We start from the raw sequence: 19,081 nt of genomic DNA on the forward strand, positions 1-19,081 counted from the left end.
TCTTTCTTACTTTGTAAATGAGGTCAGTTAAATCTCCTCTCAAGAAATGTTTGATAAGGGACTTTAAACATTTCCAGAATTTGGTAACTTGTTAGTTTTGTTGATAGCGTGCCAATGGTCCTTTCCAACTTTGCCATTAATGAACCTCTATTAAATTGGGAGATTAGGTTGAACTACTGTGAAGTATTTGAGAAGGTTATGAGCCATGGTGGCCCAGTGCTTGGAATGCAGTACTGTAGGCTACTTCTGCTGACTGCCGGCTACCAGCATTTTGGCAGTTCGAGTCTCACTGGCTCAAGGTTGACTCAGCCTTCCACCGTTCTGAGGTCGGTAAAATGAGGACCCAGCTTGTTGGGGGCAATATGCTGACTCTATGAACCATTTAGAGAGGACTGTAAAGCATATAAGTCTATATACTGGTATATAAGTCTAAGTGCTATTGCTATTGCTATTAATGAGAAGAGAAACAGGAAGAATGTTTAAAGTCAGTCCAACATTTCAATGGAAGCGCAAGCATGGTATCAACCTCAAGAGTGTATGCAGCACTGAATATCCAGCATAAGCAAAACAGTCCTTTCAAATAATTGAGATTTATAGGGATAATTCCCACCCGATGTACATTACATGGAACAGTTGCTGGAATTGGGTATGTCTGGGTATGTCTGGAAAAGAAGGACAAGGGGTGACATGATAGCAGTGTTCTGATGTCTCAGAGGCTGCCACAAAGAAGAGGGAGTCAAGCTATTCTCCAAAGCACCTGAGAGTAGAACAAGAAGCAATGGATGGAAACTAGTCAAGGAGAGAAGCAACTTAAAACTGAGAAAATTTCCTGGCAGTTAGAACAATTAATCAGTGGAACAACTTGCCTCCAGTAGTGGTGAATGCTCCAACACTGGAACTTTTAAAGAAAAGATTAGATTTGTCTGAAATGGTATAGGGTTTCCTGCCTAAGCAGGTGGTTGGACTAGAAGACTTCCAAGGTTCCTTCCAACTCTTCTCTTCTCTTCTCTTCTCTTCTCTTCTCTTCTCTTCTCTTCTCTTCTCTTCTCTTCTCTTCTATTCTATTCTATTCTATTCTATTCTATTCTATTCTATTCATTATTTACATAGTATTTTGGTTTTTTGAATTTACTTTTATGTTAAACGTCTAGAATGTTGTAATCCATTCAGAGGAAATCTTGTCATTGGGAGGGATATATATATATATATATATATATATATATATATATATATATATATATATATATATATATATATATATATATATGTGTGTGTGTGTGTGTGTGTGTGTGTGTGTGTGTGTGTGTGTGTGTGTGTGTGTGTGTGTGTGTGTGTTTAAATAAAATCTTTCTTTAATTGATTACTACATTTATACCTGTAGAAAATTAGTGACTGAAGATTGGAAAATCCTGTTCTTCCTTCTTGCCATTCAGAAGATCAACCAGGATTCCCACGTCTTACCCAACATCACCTTGGGCTACAGCATTTATGAAAACTATTACCATGCAGGAAGGACTGCAGATGCTTTGCTGGGGCTACTTTCAGATGGGGAGACCAAGTTTCCCAACTACAACTGTGGAAGGCAGAGAAACGCACTGGCTGTTCTTGAAAGGGCTGATACTGACATCTCCATCCAGATTTCAACCATGTTGAGAACATATAAAATCCCACAGGTGTGTCTTTGTTTGGGAGACAGTTTTCTCACAATATTCAATCAGTTGTAAATTAAGAGGAGTTTTATTACAAGAAGAATATGCATTTAATTTTGCGTGTAATGTTTAAAATACTTGGTATGGCCATACTTGGAATACTGCATCCAGTTTTGGTCACCATGATGTGACTCTAAAAACAGTGTGGAGAAGAACAACAAAGATGATTAGGGGACTGGACGCTAAAACATATGAAGAATGGTTGGAGGAACTGGGCATGTCTAGTTTAATGAAAAGAAGGACTAGGGGAGACATGATAGCAGTGTTCCAATATCGCAGGGGTTGCCACAAAGAAGAGGGAGTCAAACTATTCTTCAAAGCACCTGAAGACAGAGCAAGAAGCAACGGATGGAAACTAATCAAGGAGAGAAGCAGCCTACAACTAAGGAGAAATTTCCTAACAGTTTGAACAATCAATCAGTGGAATAATTTGCCTCCAGAAGCTGTGAATGCTCCAACACTGGAACTTTTTAAGAAGAGATTAGATAACCATTTGTCTGAAATGGTATAGAGTTTCCTGCCTAAGCAAGGGGTTGAACTAGAAGATGTCCAAAGTCCCTTCCAACTCTGTTATTCCATTCCATTCCATTCCATTCCATTCCATTCCATTCCATTCTGTTCCACCATCTTTTCATTCCTTTTCAGGTCAGTTACAATTTTGCGGCCCAGATGCTGAGTGATAAAATTAGGTTTCCTTTCTTCCACCCAATGCTTCCTGCTGAAGGATTCCAGTATCCAGGGATAGTCAAGCTCCTCTTACATTTTCGGTGGACCTTGGTTGGTCTGATGGCACCAGACACTGACAATGGCCAGAATTTCATGAGGACAATGACTTCCATGCTGATCAGGAATGACATTTGTCCGGTTATAGCAGAAACCTTTTCCACTTCCTACCGTAAGAAGTTCATAGATCGGAATCTGTATCGCAGTTGGGGACAAGTGAACGTTTTTCTTTATGCTGCAGATAAAGATATGATCACTGGGGGTGTTAGCATTCTACGATTAGTATTTAAATCCTTTGAGCAACCTGTTATAGGAAAGGTGATGATTACAACAATTTGTTGGGACCTCACCATCTATTTTATGGGTTTGACTTTTCCCTTTCAATTCATCCACAGCATTTTTTCCTTTCTTATTAAGGGAAACCAAATGGCAAAGTCTCTTTTGCCTGTGGAGTTTTACTATTTCATCAAAAACATAGCAGAAACATCCTTTACATGTTCATACCTCAAGGATACCTTTTCTGTGAAAGTCTGGAGACGTTGCAGGGAGACAGAAGAACTGGAGGCTCTGTCCCAGGAGAATATCGATGCAATCCAGTCTCTGGATGGCTATTTAACTTATAACACAATCTGGGCTGTGGCACGAGCCATCCATGCAGCTTCTACACTCAGTTCTAAGAGGAAAAGGATCAAAGGGGCTCAAAACATGGAAACATCAAAGCCATGGCAGGTATTTCTTTTCTGTCTCAGAATCAATTGCAGAAGTATAAGAATTGGGCAGTTACTTTTGAAAAATTGATTTATTTTGAATACAAAAAATAAAATGAATCCCAACTTTCCAGTCCTGTCCCTCTTTCGTTCCCTTCATTCCTTTCCTGTTTGTTGCAATGTATTAACACCATTATGAGAGGAAAGAAGGACAGAAGGTGTCAGGTCCCAGATATTTCTACAGGGATGCTGGCATTTTGGTGAGAGGAAGGGTGGAGGAATGGAGTGATCTGTATATGAAGTTTCTGTTTCTGTTTCCTGCATTACTGTGCTAATCTCTATATGAAGTTTCTTCTTTTTTTGTTTTGTTTCTTGCATTACTGTGTTAATCTCAATATGAAGTTTCTGTTTCCCTGCAATGATGTAACGTGGGAGGGGTTTGGTTAGCATTGCTTGAAATAGCTGGTTTTAAGTGAAAAGCTTCAGTTCTTGCCTAGAGCTCTTGTTATCACAAACATTTCAATAAAAGCTCCTTTTGGAACAACTGTAGTTTCAAGAGTTCTGCTTTCTTGGGAAGGTTGGAGAGGCAAGATCTTACAGAAGGAAAGGGAAGATATTGAGATTCTAGAAAGAGTACAGAAAAGAGCAAGAAAGATGATTAGGGGATTGGAGGCTAAAAATAAAGAATGTTTACTGGAATTAGGTATGTCTAGTTTAATGAAAAGAAGGACTATGGGTGACATGATAGCAGTGTTCCAATATATAAGGGGCTGCCACAAAGAACAGGCTATTCTCCAAAACATCTGAAGGCTGGACAAGAAGCAATGGATGGAAACTAATCAAGGAGAGAAACAACCTAGAGCTAAGAAGAAATTTCCTGACAGTGAGAACAATTAATCAGTGGAACAACTTGAATGTTGTTGTGAATGTTGTCAGAAGTTGTGAATGCTCCAACACTGGAAGTTTTTAAGAAGATATTGGGCAACCATTGGTCTGAAATGGTATAGGGTTTCATGCCTGAGCAGGGGGCTGGACCTGAAGACTTCCAAGGGTTAGTAGGTTAAGGTTGGAATTGAATTTAGAATGTCCTGTTTAAACATAGCCAGTTTTTCTTCTATTCCAGCTCAATTTCTTTCTTCAAAACTTTCAGTATTACAATAATTCCATAAATGGAATGTTTTTGGAAGAGAAAGGAGACCTCTCAGCAAACCTGGATATTGTGAAGTGGGAGGCTATGGTTAACAAATCCTTTAGGAGAGTTATCTTTGGGAGTCTAGAAAAACAAGGATCCTTGGATTTCACGTTTATGATCCGCCAGAATGCTACTGCAGAGATGGAAAGGTTGAAGAAGGTGGGGGTTAAATCTTGATTTCACTTTTCTTGTTGTTCTTACCTAGAAGATGACACCCCTGGGGCAAGAAATGCCTCTGAATGTCATCTAAGAAGGAAAGTCTCCCAGGAAGGCAAGACATTCATTAGTTAGATGTCCGTGAGAAATGCACCCTCAACTATTCCAATAAAGAGTATATTAGACTTGTGAAAAGGGAGGAAGTTTTGAGCCACAGGGAGAAATGATTTCTATGCTTTTTCTTAGAAGAAACCTTCTATTCAGTATTTAAGACAAAATGTTCAAATCTAGAAATCATCATGTGTGAAAAGTTAGAACAGGAAAGCTTCAGGTAGCCTGTTCAACTTAATAAGATTCAAGATTTTATTGTCTTCAAATTTAAGCCAAGCTGAACCTTCCTCTAGAAATATAATATAATAACAGAGTTGGAAGGGACCTTGGATGTCTTCTAGTCCAACCCCCTGCTTAGGAAGGAAACCCTACACCACTTCAGACAAATGCTTATTCAACATCTTCTTAAAAACTTCCAGTGTTGGAGCATTCACAACTTCTGGAGGCAAGTTGTTCCACTGATGAATTGTTCTAACTGTCAGGAAATTTCTCCTTAGTTCTAAGTTGCTTCTCTCCTTGATTAGTTTCCACCCATTGCTTCTTCTTCTACCCTCAGGTGCTTTAGAGAATAGCTTGACTCCCTCTTCTTTGTGGGAGCCCCTGAGATATTGGAACACTGCTATCATGTCATCCCTACTCCTTCTTTTCATTAAACTAGATGTACCCAGTTCCTGCAACTGTTCTTCATATGTTTTAGCCTCCAGTCCCCTAATCATCTTTGTTGCTCTTCTCTGCACTCTTTCTAGAGTCTCCACATCTTTTTTACATCGTGGCGACCAAAACTGAATGCGATATTCAATGCAGGAATCACCAATTCCTTTCTCCTTTTGCTTTCTTTCTGGAAAGAAATTCATTTTCTGGATTTCCCTCCTCTCTCTGCCCAGCCCTTGCCTCCTTCCCGATGTGTGGAAAGCTGTGTTCCTGGATTCATGAAGGTAACTCAAGAGGAGAAGCCCATCTGCTGCTATGACTGTCATCCTTGTGCAGAAGGAACCATCTCCACCAAGGCAGGTCTGTGACACGAAGAGAAAGGGGCAGAGTTCGGAGAACATCAACAAAAGCTTGGCTTTTAAAACATCCACTTCTTTATAATATGTATAATACGTTTCATAGTGAACGATAAGAAATGACTTTGGAAATTAAACTGGGGGATAGGACTTGAAAAGATACTGGAACAAGGAGGGCTTAGCATTATGAGAAGGATGGCATCTCTTTCTTTTCATCTTCAACATACACCCTTCATGTTTTATACATCTCTTTTAGCTGAAGAGGCAGAATGTCCAAGATACGGTATAATTACTTTGATCAGGTCTCCCTACAACAGGGGTTTCAAACTCGCGGCCCGTGGACTGGATGAATCATGCACTGGCCATGCCCACCCCCAATTTAGCAAAGGGGGGAAAAGTCCTGCTATGTCACGTGATGATGTAATGACGCGAGTTTGACACCCCTGTTCTACAACTATCCATGTCAATGGATACCACTTCTTTTTTTTCCTTTTTTTTTAAATATTTTTTTTATTTTTAAAAACAAACAGTACATCTTTTCTGAACAGAGTATTGACCAAGTCAAAATTTATACCGCTTATATCATAAGTATAATATTTTAAATTCCCATCCTCTTTTTAAGTTTTTTCCCAAATATAATTTATATATTTCAATTTCTGCCATAATATTCCTTTTTGTTTTCTACTTTTTTATTTTCCATCTCTACTTAGTATTTAATACATCATCAATATTACACTCCACCCTAAGTCTTATTTCATTTCATGATCTTATTTCTCCATTTATCACCTACATTTCTCAAAATCATCACATTTACAAATTATCATCTATTTGTTTTCCCTTATTTTCTTTTTTCTATTGAAACCCTGTCAGACTGCGGTGCTATCTCAAAATTAAATGAATTTCCAAACTGCCAATCTTTAAGGAAATCTTTCTTTAATTGAGCTAGTTTTTTTCCATCCTTAATTTCTATTTTGTTGTTGTTGTTGTAGCTTAATATTTCCGATTTGTCTTTTAATGCCAATTGTAGGTTTTTTCCCTACTCATAGTTTAAGCCAATTGTTTTCTAAGATGGACCAATTTATCATTTCTTATTTCCCTATTAAACACTTAACCATTTTACCAAAAATAATGTATTTCTTCAAATTTATTTTTCACACCACTTTTTTCAAATCAAAACATTCTCTTAATCTCTTAATTATCTTCTTTTTCCTAATTTCTATTAATATCTTATTCAATTTCAATTTCATTTAAATTTCCATATCTTAACCCCTTCTAAATACATCGTAAAATCATATTAACCCTTCTAGCCTTCTTTTTATATTTCACAATTTGTATCAAAATTCAATTTTACAATACTAATCTTAATACAATTAATTTAATTCTATAGATATATAACATATTTCCTTTATTTCATATTACAATCACAAATATTAATACTAATATATTTCACTTATTACTATGGATATGTATCATATTACCCTTCCTTCTATCACCTTAATTACTCCTTTTAACAATGGATATCACTTCTACGGGCAGCCAAAGTTTATGCCTTCAGATATCCTGAGGAGCCACAAGACAAGCAATTTCCATGTTCAACTTTTCTGTCATGTATAAGAAATCTGGAATTAGGGGAGAGTTCAAAAGTACTACAAGTTTTATTTTATGCTACCTACACACACACTACCTGAACTACTAAGGGTCAAAGCAAATTAATTGGTGGTAGATAAGAGTCAATGGACTTCAAGGAAGGTTGAATTTAGATCTCTTAAAGAGGCACAGAGTCTCCAAACTGATGATGAATTTGACCCCACCTCAGGCTCAACCTGCTCATATCTCACATCTTTCTTGCTATGTTCACAAAATTCAGATTATCCCACTCTCCAAAATGGCTCCTTTCCTTCCTTCCTCCCTCCCTCCATCCCACCCTTTCCCTATCTCCTCATTCCCTCTCTCTCTTCCTCCTTTTCATTCCCATCTGTTTTCCTTCCTTCCTTCCTTCCTTCCTTCCTTCCTTCCTTCCTTCCTTCCTTCCTTCCTTCCTTCCTTCCTCCCTCTCTCCCTCCCTCCCTCCCCTTATCTCCTAATTCCCTCTCTCTCTTTTCCTCCTTTTCATTCCCATTTGTTTCTCTTCCTTACTCCCTCTCTCCCCTTATCTCCTCATTCCCTCTCTCCCTTCCTCCTTTTCATTCCCATCTGTTTTCTTTTCTTCCTTCCTTCCTTCCTTCCTTCCTTCCTTCCTTCCTTCCTTCCTTCCTTCCTTCCTTCCCTCCCTTATCTTCTCATTCCCTTGCTCCCTCCTTTTCATTCCCATCTGTTTCCCTCCCTCCCTCCCTCCCTCCCTCCCTCCCCTTCTAACTGGAGTGAAAGGAAGAAGCAAAAAACACTAGCAGGTTTTTTTTTCTCATCATATTTGCCCAAGGAAATTCCCTAACTCCAATCCAAATTAAAGCAACATTAAACCATGACATTGCTGTGACTACTTGAACCCTGAAGGGGAGTACCCAACTCTTTGGGTCTTTGGGTCCCCATTTGTACTATATACTGACTTCCTCTACACAAAATTGTTCATGCTACCATCACCATTTTCACCAAAAGTATTGCATTTAACTAATTGAAGTAAAGCTGTATAGGGAAATTTATTAGCCTTCTTTTTCAGATGCAGAAAAATGCAGCAAATGTCCAGAAGATCAGTATCCAAACATCCAGAAAAATAATTGTGTCTCCAAGATTAAAACCTTCCTATCCTATCAAGAAAATCTAGGAATCATCCTGGCTTCCCTTGCTTTGTTCCTTTCTTTAATCACAAGCTTTATCTTGAGAATCTTAATTAAATTCCAGGAAACACCAATTGTCAAAGCCAACAATCGGGATCTCTCCTACATCCTCCTAGTTTCCCTTCTGCTTTCCTTCCTGACGTCCTTCCTGTTCATCGGCCATCCAACGAGAGCTACCTGCCTTCTCCGACAAACAGCCTTCAGCATTGTTTTCTCACTTGCTGTCTCTGCGGTCTTGGCCAAAACAATCACGGTGTTAGCCTTCTTGGCCACAAAACCAGGAAATAAATGGCAGAGATGGCTGGGAAAGAGTCTGGCCAATTTCATTGTCTTTTCTTGCACTGGCCTCCAAGTTGTCATTTGTAGCATCTATTTGGGCACTTCTCCACCATTCCCTGATTCCGACCTGCGCTCCCAGCCTGGAGAGATCATCCTGCAATGCAATGAAGGCTCTGTCACCATGTTTTATGGAGTCCTGGGCTACATGGGCCTACTGGCCACCATCTGCTTCCTGATGGCTTTTCTGGCCAGGAACCTCCCTGGGGCCTTCAATGAAGCCAAACTGATCACCTTCAGCATGCTGGTCTTCTGCAGCGTCTGGATTACTTTTGTGCCCACCTACTTGAGCACGAAGGGGAAATACGTGGTGGCTGTGCAGGTTTTTTCCATTTTGGCCTCCAGTGCTGGACTGCTGGGCTGCATCTTCTTCCCCAAGTGCTACATCATTCTGCTAAGGTCAAATCTCAATAGAAAAGAACATTTGATGTCAAATATATCCACTGAAAAGTGGATTCAGGGTGATGTAATCCCCAAACTTGTCAAATAATAATTCTGGCAAATAGCAGTAGCATTTTGACTTATATACCACTTCATAGTATGTTATAGCACTTTCTAAGCATGTTGCCTCCAACAATCAGAAGTCAGCATATTGCCTGCAACAATCAGGATCCTCATTTTACTGACCTTGGGAGGATGGAAGGTTGAGTGCCGATGAGAATTGGACTCCTGGCAGTCAGCAGAATTAGCCTGCAATACATGTTGAGAACCTATAAAATCCCACAGGTGTGTCTTTGTTTGGGAGACAGTTTTCTGTCGTGTGACATTCAATCAAAGATCCTCAGTTGTAAATTAAGAGAAGAGTTTTATTACAAGAAGAATATGCATTTAATTTTATGTGTAAAGTTAAAATACTTGGGAAGGTCACACTTGGAATACTGCATCCAGTTTTGGTCGCCATGATGTGACTCTAAAACAGTTTGGAGAAGTGGACTGGAGGCTAAAACATATGAGGAACGGTTGCTTGAACTGGGTATGTCTAGAAAATCTAGTGGTATAGAGTTTCATGCCTAAGCAGGGAGTTGTACTAGAACACCTCCAGGTCCCTTCCAACTCTGTTGTTCTGTTTTGTTCCATTCCATTTCCATTCCATTTCGTTCCGTTCTACCATCTTTTCATTCCTTTTCAGGTCAGTTACAATTTTGCGGCCCAGATGCTGAGTGATAAAATTAGGTTTCCTCTCTTCCACCCAATATTTCCTGCTGAAGGATTCCAGTATCCAGGGATAGTCAAGCTCCTCTTACATTTTCGGTGGACCTTGGTTGGTCTGATGGCACCAGACACTGACAATGGCCAGAATTTCATGAGGACAATTTATTTATTTATTTATTTATTTATTTATTTATTTATTTATTTATTTATTTATTTATTTATTTATTTATTTAATTTGTATACCACCCTTCTCCCAGAGGGGACTCAGGGCGGTGAACAGCCAAAATTAAAAAAAACATACAAATACAAAAGTTAAGATAATTAAAAAAGAATTAAATCATTAGCTTCCCAATTTAAATTTAAAACCCCCAAATCCATAAAATTTAAAATCCCAATTAAAAACCATTTAGGCTAGGCTGGCTTGGTGGAATAAAAACGTCTTCAGGGCTTTACGGAAGGTCCGGAGGTCCGGGATCAATCGTATTCCAGGAGGCAGCTCGTTCCACAGGGCGGGTGCCCCCACAGATAAGGCTCTCCCCCTTGGGGGCCACCAGCCGACATTGCCTGACCAACGGCACCCTAAGGAGGCCCTCTCTGTGAGAGCGTATTGGCCGGTGGGAGGTTATCGATAGCAGCAGGCGGTCTCACTATTATCCTGGCCCTAAGCCATGGAGCCTTTTAAAGATGAGAACCAACACCTTAAAGCACACCCGGAAGACCACCGGGAGCCAATGCAGCTTGCGCAGGAGAGGTGTTACGTGGGAGCACCACGTCGCTCCCAAAATCACCCGCGCGGCCGCATTCTGCATCAGCTGGAGCCTCCGGGTGCTCCTCAAGGGGAGCCCCATGTAGAGAGCATTGCAGTAGTCCAGGCATGACGTGACCAGGGCATGAGTTACCATGCACAAGGCTTCCATGCTGATCAGAAATGACATTTGTCCAGTTATAGCAGAAACCTTTTCCACATCTTACCATAAGAAGGTCATAGATTGGAATCCATAGTGCAGTTGGAGACAAGTGAACATTTTTTTTATGCTGCAGATAAATATATGATCACTGGGGGTGTTAGCATTCTACGATTAGTATTTAAATCCTTTGAGCAACCTGTTATAGGAAAGGTGATGATTACAACAATTTGCTGGGACCTCACCATCTATTTTATGGGTTTGACTTTTCCCTTTCAATTCATCCACAGCATTTTTTCCTTTCTTATTAAGGGAAACCAAATGGCAAAGTCTCTTTTGCCTGTGGAGTTTTACTATTTCATCAAAAACATAGCAGAAACATCCTTTACGTGTCCTTTTCTGTGAAAGTCCGGAGTCGTTGCAGGGAGACAGAAGAACTGGAGGCTCTGTCCCAGGAGAACATCAATGCGATCCAGTCTCTGGATGGCTATTGAACTGGTTGTTAAATCTTAGCCCTCTTCCTGCCACCAGCCTTGATGAACTCTATTGCCTCTTTTCACTCTAAGGAAAAGCTGAACACCTGAAGAAATGTAACTCAGAGGTGTTGTGACCTAGGCTTACAGAGTCATTACAAGACACAATTAGTCCCAAATAAACCTATTTTATTGTAACAGCTGAAAATGACGTTCATTCCCAGCTGAGTCCCAATCAGGGGTGGGTTCTACTTACATTTACTACCGGTTCGCAACGGGGCTGTGGGCATGCTTCTGCACATGTGCAGAAACTTCCTGATGATGTCGGGGTCAGTGGGCGAAGCCTCCTGCCAGTTTTACTGCTAGTTCTATAGAACTGGTCTGAACCAGGGGCAACCCACCACTGGTCCCAATTAGTTGCAAAACAAATCCTTTGGAAGAAGTCCTTCGGGATAATCACCAACCTTTATCTTCTTTGACACCCTGCCAAAGACCTTGCTTGGCAAAGCCCCATGAAGTTCAGAAACAAAGGAGAGATGTCGACTGGAAACAGAGTTGCTTTCCTGCAAAAAGGCCCAAGTCCTTTGTTTCTCTTAATAGAATAGAATAGAATAGAATAGAATAGAATAGAATAGAATAGAATAGAATAGAATAGAATAGAATAGAATAGAATAGAATTTTTATTGGCCAAATGTGATTGGACACACAAGGAATTTGTCTTGGTGAATATGCTCTCAGTGTACATAAAATAAAAGATACATTCATCAAGAATCATTTTAAGCCTTATGGGACAGGCCAGTCATCTCTTGGCCTTACTCCTGAGTAGTCCCTTTTGCTTTAGCTGCTCTTGCCTTCCGGCAGCACTGTGCATGCGTGCACTAGGAACAGGCCCCTCCTGTTCCTCTACCTCTCTGCTGTTTGACTCTGGGGGCTCCGGAGTCCGTGCATCACTCCCAGATGGCCCTGGCCCCATCTCTGCATTCCAATGTAGAGCCTTGTCTGGGCCTTCCCCATACTCCAGGACTGGCCCATGTTCCTCCCCAGACTCCAGGACTGGCCCATATTCCTTCACAGACTCGGCTGCCAGCTCTGCAGGCTGTTGGCGGACCACAACAAGAGGCAGGATCTGAGGCTATATTTAACAGGCAGTTTTATTTATAAATAAATAAATAATTTATAAATAAATAAATGTTGTGAAAGTTTTCCATGAGTGGCATCCTTGTAGGGTCATGCGACCACTACCTGCCCCCTCTTTTTTTTTGCTAAGCTTGCCTGCCTCGGTCATTGTATTTTCATTGCAAATAATGCATCTTTGCAGAATATGAAGGACCCTGTTTCATTGGTTCTGAGCAGGCAAATAACCAGTTCCGGACTAGGTATTTCTTGGGACAGAAGGCAAAAGACATCATCATATTGCAAGGAGAAATATGTGTCAAAATTGATGTTGACAAAACAGATACCGTCCCCCTGCCCCATTCATGTTAAAAGTATTAACTGGTGTCATCACCGTTGCCTGTGGAACACCTGTGAGGCCTCCTTTCACGTCCTCAGCAAGGAGCTAGAGTGAATGAAGGGAGCTCACCCTGCCCTGCAGCAGCACTCTAGACTTGAATGTTGGAGGCTTGGTAATCTCCAACCCAGCTCCTAACCATGGGAGGCACTGCACTCCTACAACAGATATATCAGACCAGGGGAAAAAAATCTCTACAGGAAAACTAGAGCTCTACTTTATTTAGCCAGGATATAAGAGCTGAATCTTATTGTTGTGGCCCCGCCCTCTGAGCCTATCTCATCGGAGGAAGAAGGCTCCGAACATGAGGGAGAGGAGTCAGCCAGGCCTCCCTCTCCAGGCCCCTCCCCTCTGGCACTGCCCCAGGTGCCGGCCAAGGAAGAGGAGATTAGCCAGGAGCCAGGTGTCTCTGATGAGAGTGAGGAAGGAGAACCGTCATTCCTGGATGCACGCCAACGAAGGCGTGATAAACGGTTGCAGCAGTTAAGGAGGCATGCTAGGGATTATAACTGAGTCACTGGACCACACCCCAGAGACTATATAAGAGAGGGTGGTGGCTGGTAAAACTCTGTGACGAACAAAAACTAACTCTGGCTAGTCACTTGAACAACGCCTGAAGCTGCCAAAGGGATATTGTTTTGCTGGACTATTTACAATGCATATGTAATTTTATGTTATCTGTTGAAGTAAAGCTCTTGGCAGACGGTGCTTATATTGTTGCCAAGTTTGAGATAATGACCTATGTGCATGCCAAGTGCTTTCTTAACCCTCGGCTGTCTGTGTTTGTGTGTGTGTGGAGACAGGGACAGATCACTTATAAGCCCAACTGTGCAGGTTGTCCTCAACTTACAACAGTTCATTTAGTGACCGTTTGAAGGTACAACAGCACTAAAAAAAAGTGACATGACCATTTTTCACACTTATCACTGTTGCAGCATCCCTATGGTCACAGGAAAACCCTACTCTTAACATTAAGGAGGGTTCAAGGATACATATAGCCTCCCTTGCATTAAAAGACAGGAAGGACTAGAGTTGTGTCATCAATGTAGAGTTTCATTGAACTTTGTAACTTTGGGTGAACTTCCTCAGCAGCCTCTGGAGACAAAGCACCCTGAGGAAGGACAGCCGAAGTCAATTCCTTGGATGATGAACTATTTTCCTCCATCATTACTTTCTGGACATGTCCTGACAGGAAGGACCACAACAGCCCCAGAGATATATTTGTGACTTTTCGCTTAAATGCTATTCTCCTACTGACCCCCTGCACATGAAACTTTGGAAGAACTTCAAGATCCTCAGAGGAGTTGCTTTTCACTGTAATTATCACCATCCTGGATTTTCAGACTTCACCTGCTACTACTCTATTGACTGTCTTTGATGTAAACATCAGACTGAAGCAAAGTGAAATGATCTTGTATCAGAAAAGGATAAATGCCTCAGGTCACACTGTATGGCACAAGTTTTGGGACAGCCACATATTGTGCTTCAGACTGTGCCTTTCTCTCCTTTCCAGGTGACGATTGGTTTGCCTGTGAGGTTGTTTTGAATTCTTCTAATCGTTCTTGTCACTTTTGTTTAGAAACAGAAAGGAGATTGATTCAGCCCTATAAACTATGGATTTTCTGCTTCTGATGGTGTTGGTGTTGGTGTCTCAGGGAGTCTCTGTGAAGCTTAAAATGAAATGCCCATTGAATTTTGAGATCCAGGATGGGAAAAAACCATGGAACTATTACATGCCAGGAGACCATCTCCTTGGTATAGTCATCTCTATGACAAGAATATAGCTCGAAATGTTGCCTTTCAATGTGGATCCTACGAGTCAGTCTCATTCGTAAGTTATTCAATGTGATGCAGTTGCATTCTCTCCACTTGCAGTTCTAAAGCTCTTATTTTCTTTTTATTTCAGTTATTCTTATCTTGCAGGAGCTGTCTAATGTCCTGAATTGTTTTGATGTCTATAGCTTTCCTCTTTTGTGCAATAGACTCAAATCTCAATATGAGACAAATAAATCCAGATTATTTATCCATTCCCATCCAACACTGAGTTCATCCCTTGAGTTCTGGGGTTGTTTTAACGTAATGATTGAAAGGGTTATAGATGCCTCTGCCCAGCCCTTTTCCATATTTACATAACTACTCATTGATATCCAATGTCTGATCATTAGAGGAATAGATCAATCAATAGAATAGAGCTGGAAGTGACCTTGGAGGTCTCCTCGTTCAGCCCTCTGCTCAAGCAGAAGAGCCTATAATATTTCAGACAAGTGACTCTCTTCTTAAAAACCTCCAGTGATGAAGCTCCCACAACTTGTGAAGGCAAATTTTTCCACCTGTTAATTGTCCTGAGTGTTAGGAAGTTTCTCCTTAATTCCAGGTTGCTTCTCTCCTTGATTAGTTTCCATCTATTGTTTCTTGTCTTGACTTCTGTTTTGTTTTTTTTTTAATAAATTGACAGCCTTATTTGTGGCGGCCTCTCAACTACTGGAATACTGCTATCATGTTCCCCCCATTCCTTCTTTTCTCTAGATTTTCTACTGTTCCTTTTCTCAGTCATTAAGGAAACAACCTCTTCACGTTATGTTGGTTGTACTTTAATGATTGAATGATTTTAAGCACAGGTTACTGGGCAAAGGAAAATTAGGACTGTTACAAATAATGGTGTATTTGTGATTCTTAACTGTAGTGGAAGACTATCTCCATCCCATCTTCTCGACGCTCATAAAAATTATATGATCATGGGTGGCTACCATTTGCTTTCGGCTTTCTATCTCTATTGCCTTAAGACTCAGTAGGCTTGTGGAGACAAATAGGGTTACATTTAAATAATTGTTTCTGCTGATAATGATAACATGAACATTTCTTACAGTACAGTAAATAATTTTAAAATGCAAATCATGATTTTCGCCATTCAAATGATCAACCAGAATCCCCAGCTTCTGCACAATCTCACACTAGGCTACAACATCCATGACAACTATGTCAATGCTCTTGGTACTTCAGAAGCCTTGTTGGACATGCTCTCTACTGGAGAAGCCAACGTTCCCAACTACAGCTGTGGAAAGAAGGAAAACCTTTTGGCTGTTGTTGATGGGGCTAAGATGGACATCTCCATCCAGATGTCAACATTAGTAGCCGCCTACAAAGTCCCACAGGTTTGTGTGTGTGTGTGTTTCTCTTTCTGGCAAAGTGAGTGGAGTTGCAGTGTATGAGCCATAAATCCAACCGTATTTTGTCTAGGAGGGGTGCAGTGACCTAGTGAATAAGATGCTGGGTTGATACTTGTCAATTGGAAGATTGGAAGTTGGAGACCCAAGCACCATGTGATGGGGTGAGCTTCCATCCTAGCCACAGCTCCTACCAACCTAGCAGTTCAAAATCATGCAAACACAAGTAGATAAATAGGTACCATTTCAGTGAGAAGGTAACAATGTTCTGTGTTTCTCAGCTTCTAGTCATGCTGATCACATGACCATGGAAACCTTTTCAGCAACTCTGGCTCCCTCATCTAGGAAATAGAGATAAGCACCACCCCCTAGGGTGGGATATGACCAGACAGGCAACCTTTACCTTTATTTTCTCTAACAAATTCAAGAGTTGCTTTTCACCATGGCCTTTATAGGCATTGTGGCTGTGGATTGGGATAGTCTGTGTGGAAGGTGGGGGGAAGCAGTCATATCCTCTTATGACACCATCCCCATTGTTTGGGGGCTTCCACTGTGTCCTTGTGAAGATGAGGAGGGACAATCAAAAAAAGTCTTCAGTAAAAAAGGAAGGTGACACATTTTTAGGGGAAGTATGTAGAAACTCTTAACCAAAATAATATGGTCCAGGGTGAACAATTTTGTGATTTGTGAAAGAATCCCAATGAATATCTTACTTACATTTTATAAATCATTTATGACTTGTTGGGACCAGACCATTCACAACTTTATTTAATAATGACAAGCACATTATCCAACTATTTTTCACGCTAATATATTCACGATCAAATTCATCATGAAGGACTTGATAATAAATGGAGCCCCTGAGAAGATTTTCCACTGGCAGAATTTTTTAAAAAAATTCCTAATTGGACGCCCTCTGTTGGCAGGTTCCTTTACATATGTTCATACCTCTACAAGTGCATATATTTATTTATTTATAGATCCTTGTAGAAATAGATATTTTATTGCATTTGAGGCAGTAAAGAGAGAAACATTATGGTAGAAATTGATTGTTCTTAAAACGGAACTCAGACTGTTGGCTCTGCTTAAAGCCCTTTTTACAAGCCCTTGTTTGAAAGTGAAGTTTGGACTCAATAAAAGCATGAGAAGAAACATGAATACTTACTAAGGAATAAGACAAGGATGCATACTTCCTCCATTTTTATTCATTCTAGAGATTAATGACTTACCAGGGCTAGTGAAGGGTTCTGAAATACATTTGCCTAAAGATCTAGGGCTGTTCAAGTTTGACATAGATGGTCTATTTAACTCCTTTTTTAAGCCAGCGGTACTCTTTGTCCAAAATGTGGACTTTGCTGTCTTCAGAAGTGTGGCCTTTGTCCTTTAAATGCAGGTGGACTGCTGAATCTAGTCCTGATGGGTTTGTTCTCCTATGTTGTGCCATGGGTTTATGAAGTGATTGTTTTATTTCCCCAATGTAGAGAACTGCACATGGCTCACTGTATATGCATTGTACTTCATATACCAAAGTACTTAGTACTTGCTTAGTTTGTGTCTGGGTATTTTATCCTTGGGGTGGACAAGCTTGTACCTGTATATTGTAAAGTCCCTTCCAACTCTTCTATTCTGTTATTCTGTTAGAGGCATTTATTTGAACACAAAAGTTCCATTTGTCCTGTCCTCGCTACATCTTACTCTGTTTGCAACTTTGACATGCAGCTAAACCCACCTATCCTCCAATAAAACAGACCGTGTGCGTAGATCTGGATGCTTTATTAAAGGAACAGGATGGGTGAAACTGGGAAAAACAGAAATACATACAATAAGAACCAAAATATAAAATAAGCAGTGTTGAGTTGCTGATGAGCATAACGATGAACAAATACAGATAATTTAAATCTTATCAGCGATGCTGTGTGTATGGGATGTGGATTTTTGTACTGGACCACAGATTAGGCTGGATTCTTCTTGGTGCTTCTGTTTCTTCCGAATGCTAAAGGAAATAGATTTTGGCTTCCCAGGATGTACTTGTTTAGGGAGTCAGGGTTGATGGGTAGATCACCCCTTAAAGGGCCAGGTGAGCCTCCAAACAATACAGGTTGGTATTTGGCCCCAGCCACTAGATAGGACCAGGGAACAACAACAGGACATGCACAAATATTTTGCTGGAGGCATGACACAGCTGATACCTGTATAAAAAGGTAAAGGTAAAGATCCCTATTTTTCTACTTGCATTATTTTACATGCTTTCGAACTGCCAGGTTGGCAGAAGCTGAGACAAGTAACAGGAGCTCACCCCATTATGCGGCACCAGGGATTCGAACCTCAGCATCTTAGCTACTGAGCCACCATGTCCCCGTGATATCTGCATATGTGGGTCTAATTGTGCTAAATTGGGGAAGTGTTATGGATGAATGTAAATATGATTTGCATTCTTTATTCTGTTTAACTTGTTTATTTATTTTTATGTCTTGTTAATATGCTGTACTTTATATCCTGTATCTTGATATGGTTTAATGAATAATTAATAGGAATAGCAATAGCAATAAAAGTTAGACTAATACTGTATATTGTTCCCTAATAGCTTAAAGTACTCTCTGGGCAGCTTACGATGTCAGCATCTTGCCCCCAACAATCTGGGTCCTCGTTTTACCAGCCTCCAAAGAGTGGAAAGCTGAATCAACCTTGAGCCAGTCAGGATCAAACTCCAGGCTGTGGGTAGAGTTAACCTGAAATACTGCATTCTAACCACTGTGCCACTACAATAAGCTTTTCTAAGATGTTCATAAATAGCAAGTTGGATTTATTAAAATCTAGTATTTTGGATTTAATCTCACCCCAAATATAGCATAGCATTCTTTATTGCTTTTTCAGATCAGGGATGCCATTGTTTCAGAGGCTCTGCATGATAAAAGTCTATTCCCTTTTTTCCACCGGATCTTCCCCAAACAAGGGATCACATATCCAGCAATTGTCCAAGCGCTCCTCCATTTCAGATGGACCATGATTGGGCTCTTTACGTCGGACACAGAGGAAGGAGAGAATTTCATGAGGACTTTTACTCCTGTGCTTGTCAGGAATGGAATTTGTGTTGTTATATCCCAACGATTCACAGCAACTGGACAGACAGCACCCCTCAGGGAGGCCATCTCTAAGTGGAGA

At 40.6% G+C, this 19,081-nt stretch overlaps 1 protein-coding gene across 1 annotated transcript; it reads left to right on the forward strand.

The window, feature by feature from the left end:
• Nucleotides 1-205: 205 nt before the first annotated feature.
• Nucleotides 206-17,324, forward strand: LOC139309784 (vomeronasal type-2 receptor 26-like). Its single transcript, XM_070933991.1, has 9 exons — nucleotides 206-235; nucleotides 1,434-1,673; nucleotides 2,355-2,750; nucleotides 2,850-3,161; nucleotides 4,290-4,490; nucleotides 5,483-5,609; nucleotides 8,262-9,114; nucleotides 15,622-15,907; nucleotides 17,313-17,324. Exons 1-9 carry the CDS (start codon nucleotides 206-208, stop codon nucleotides 17,322-17,324), a joined length of 2,457 nt encoding a protein of 818 aa, XP_070790092.1.
• Nucleotides 17,325-19,081: the final 1,757 nt, after the last annotated feature.

Source organism: Pituophis catenifer, unplaced genomic scaffold (assembly GCF_029215685.1).
Source record: "Pituophis catenifer annectens isolate HBS135680 unplaced genomic scaffold, rPitCat1.0.hap2 SCAF_2, whole genome shotgun sequence".
Taxonomy (NCBI): domain Eukaryota; kingdom Metazoa; phylum Chordata; class Lepidosauria; order Squamata; family Colubridae; genus Pituophis; species Pituophis catenifer.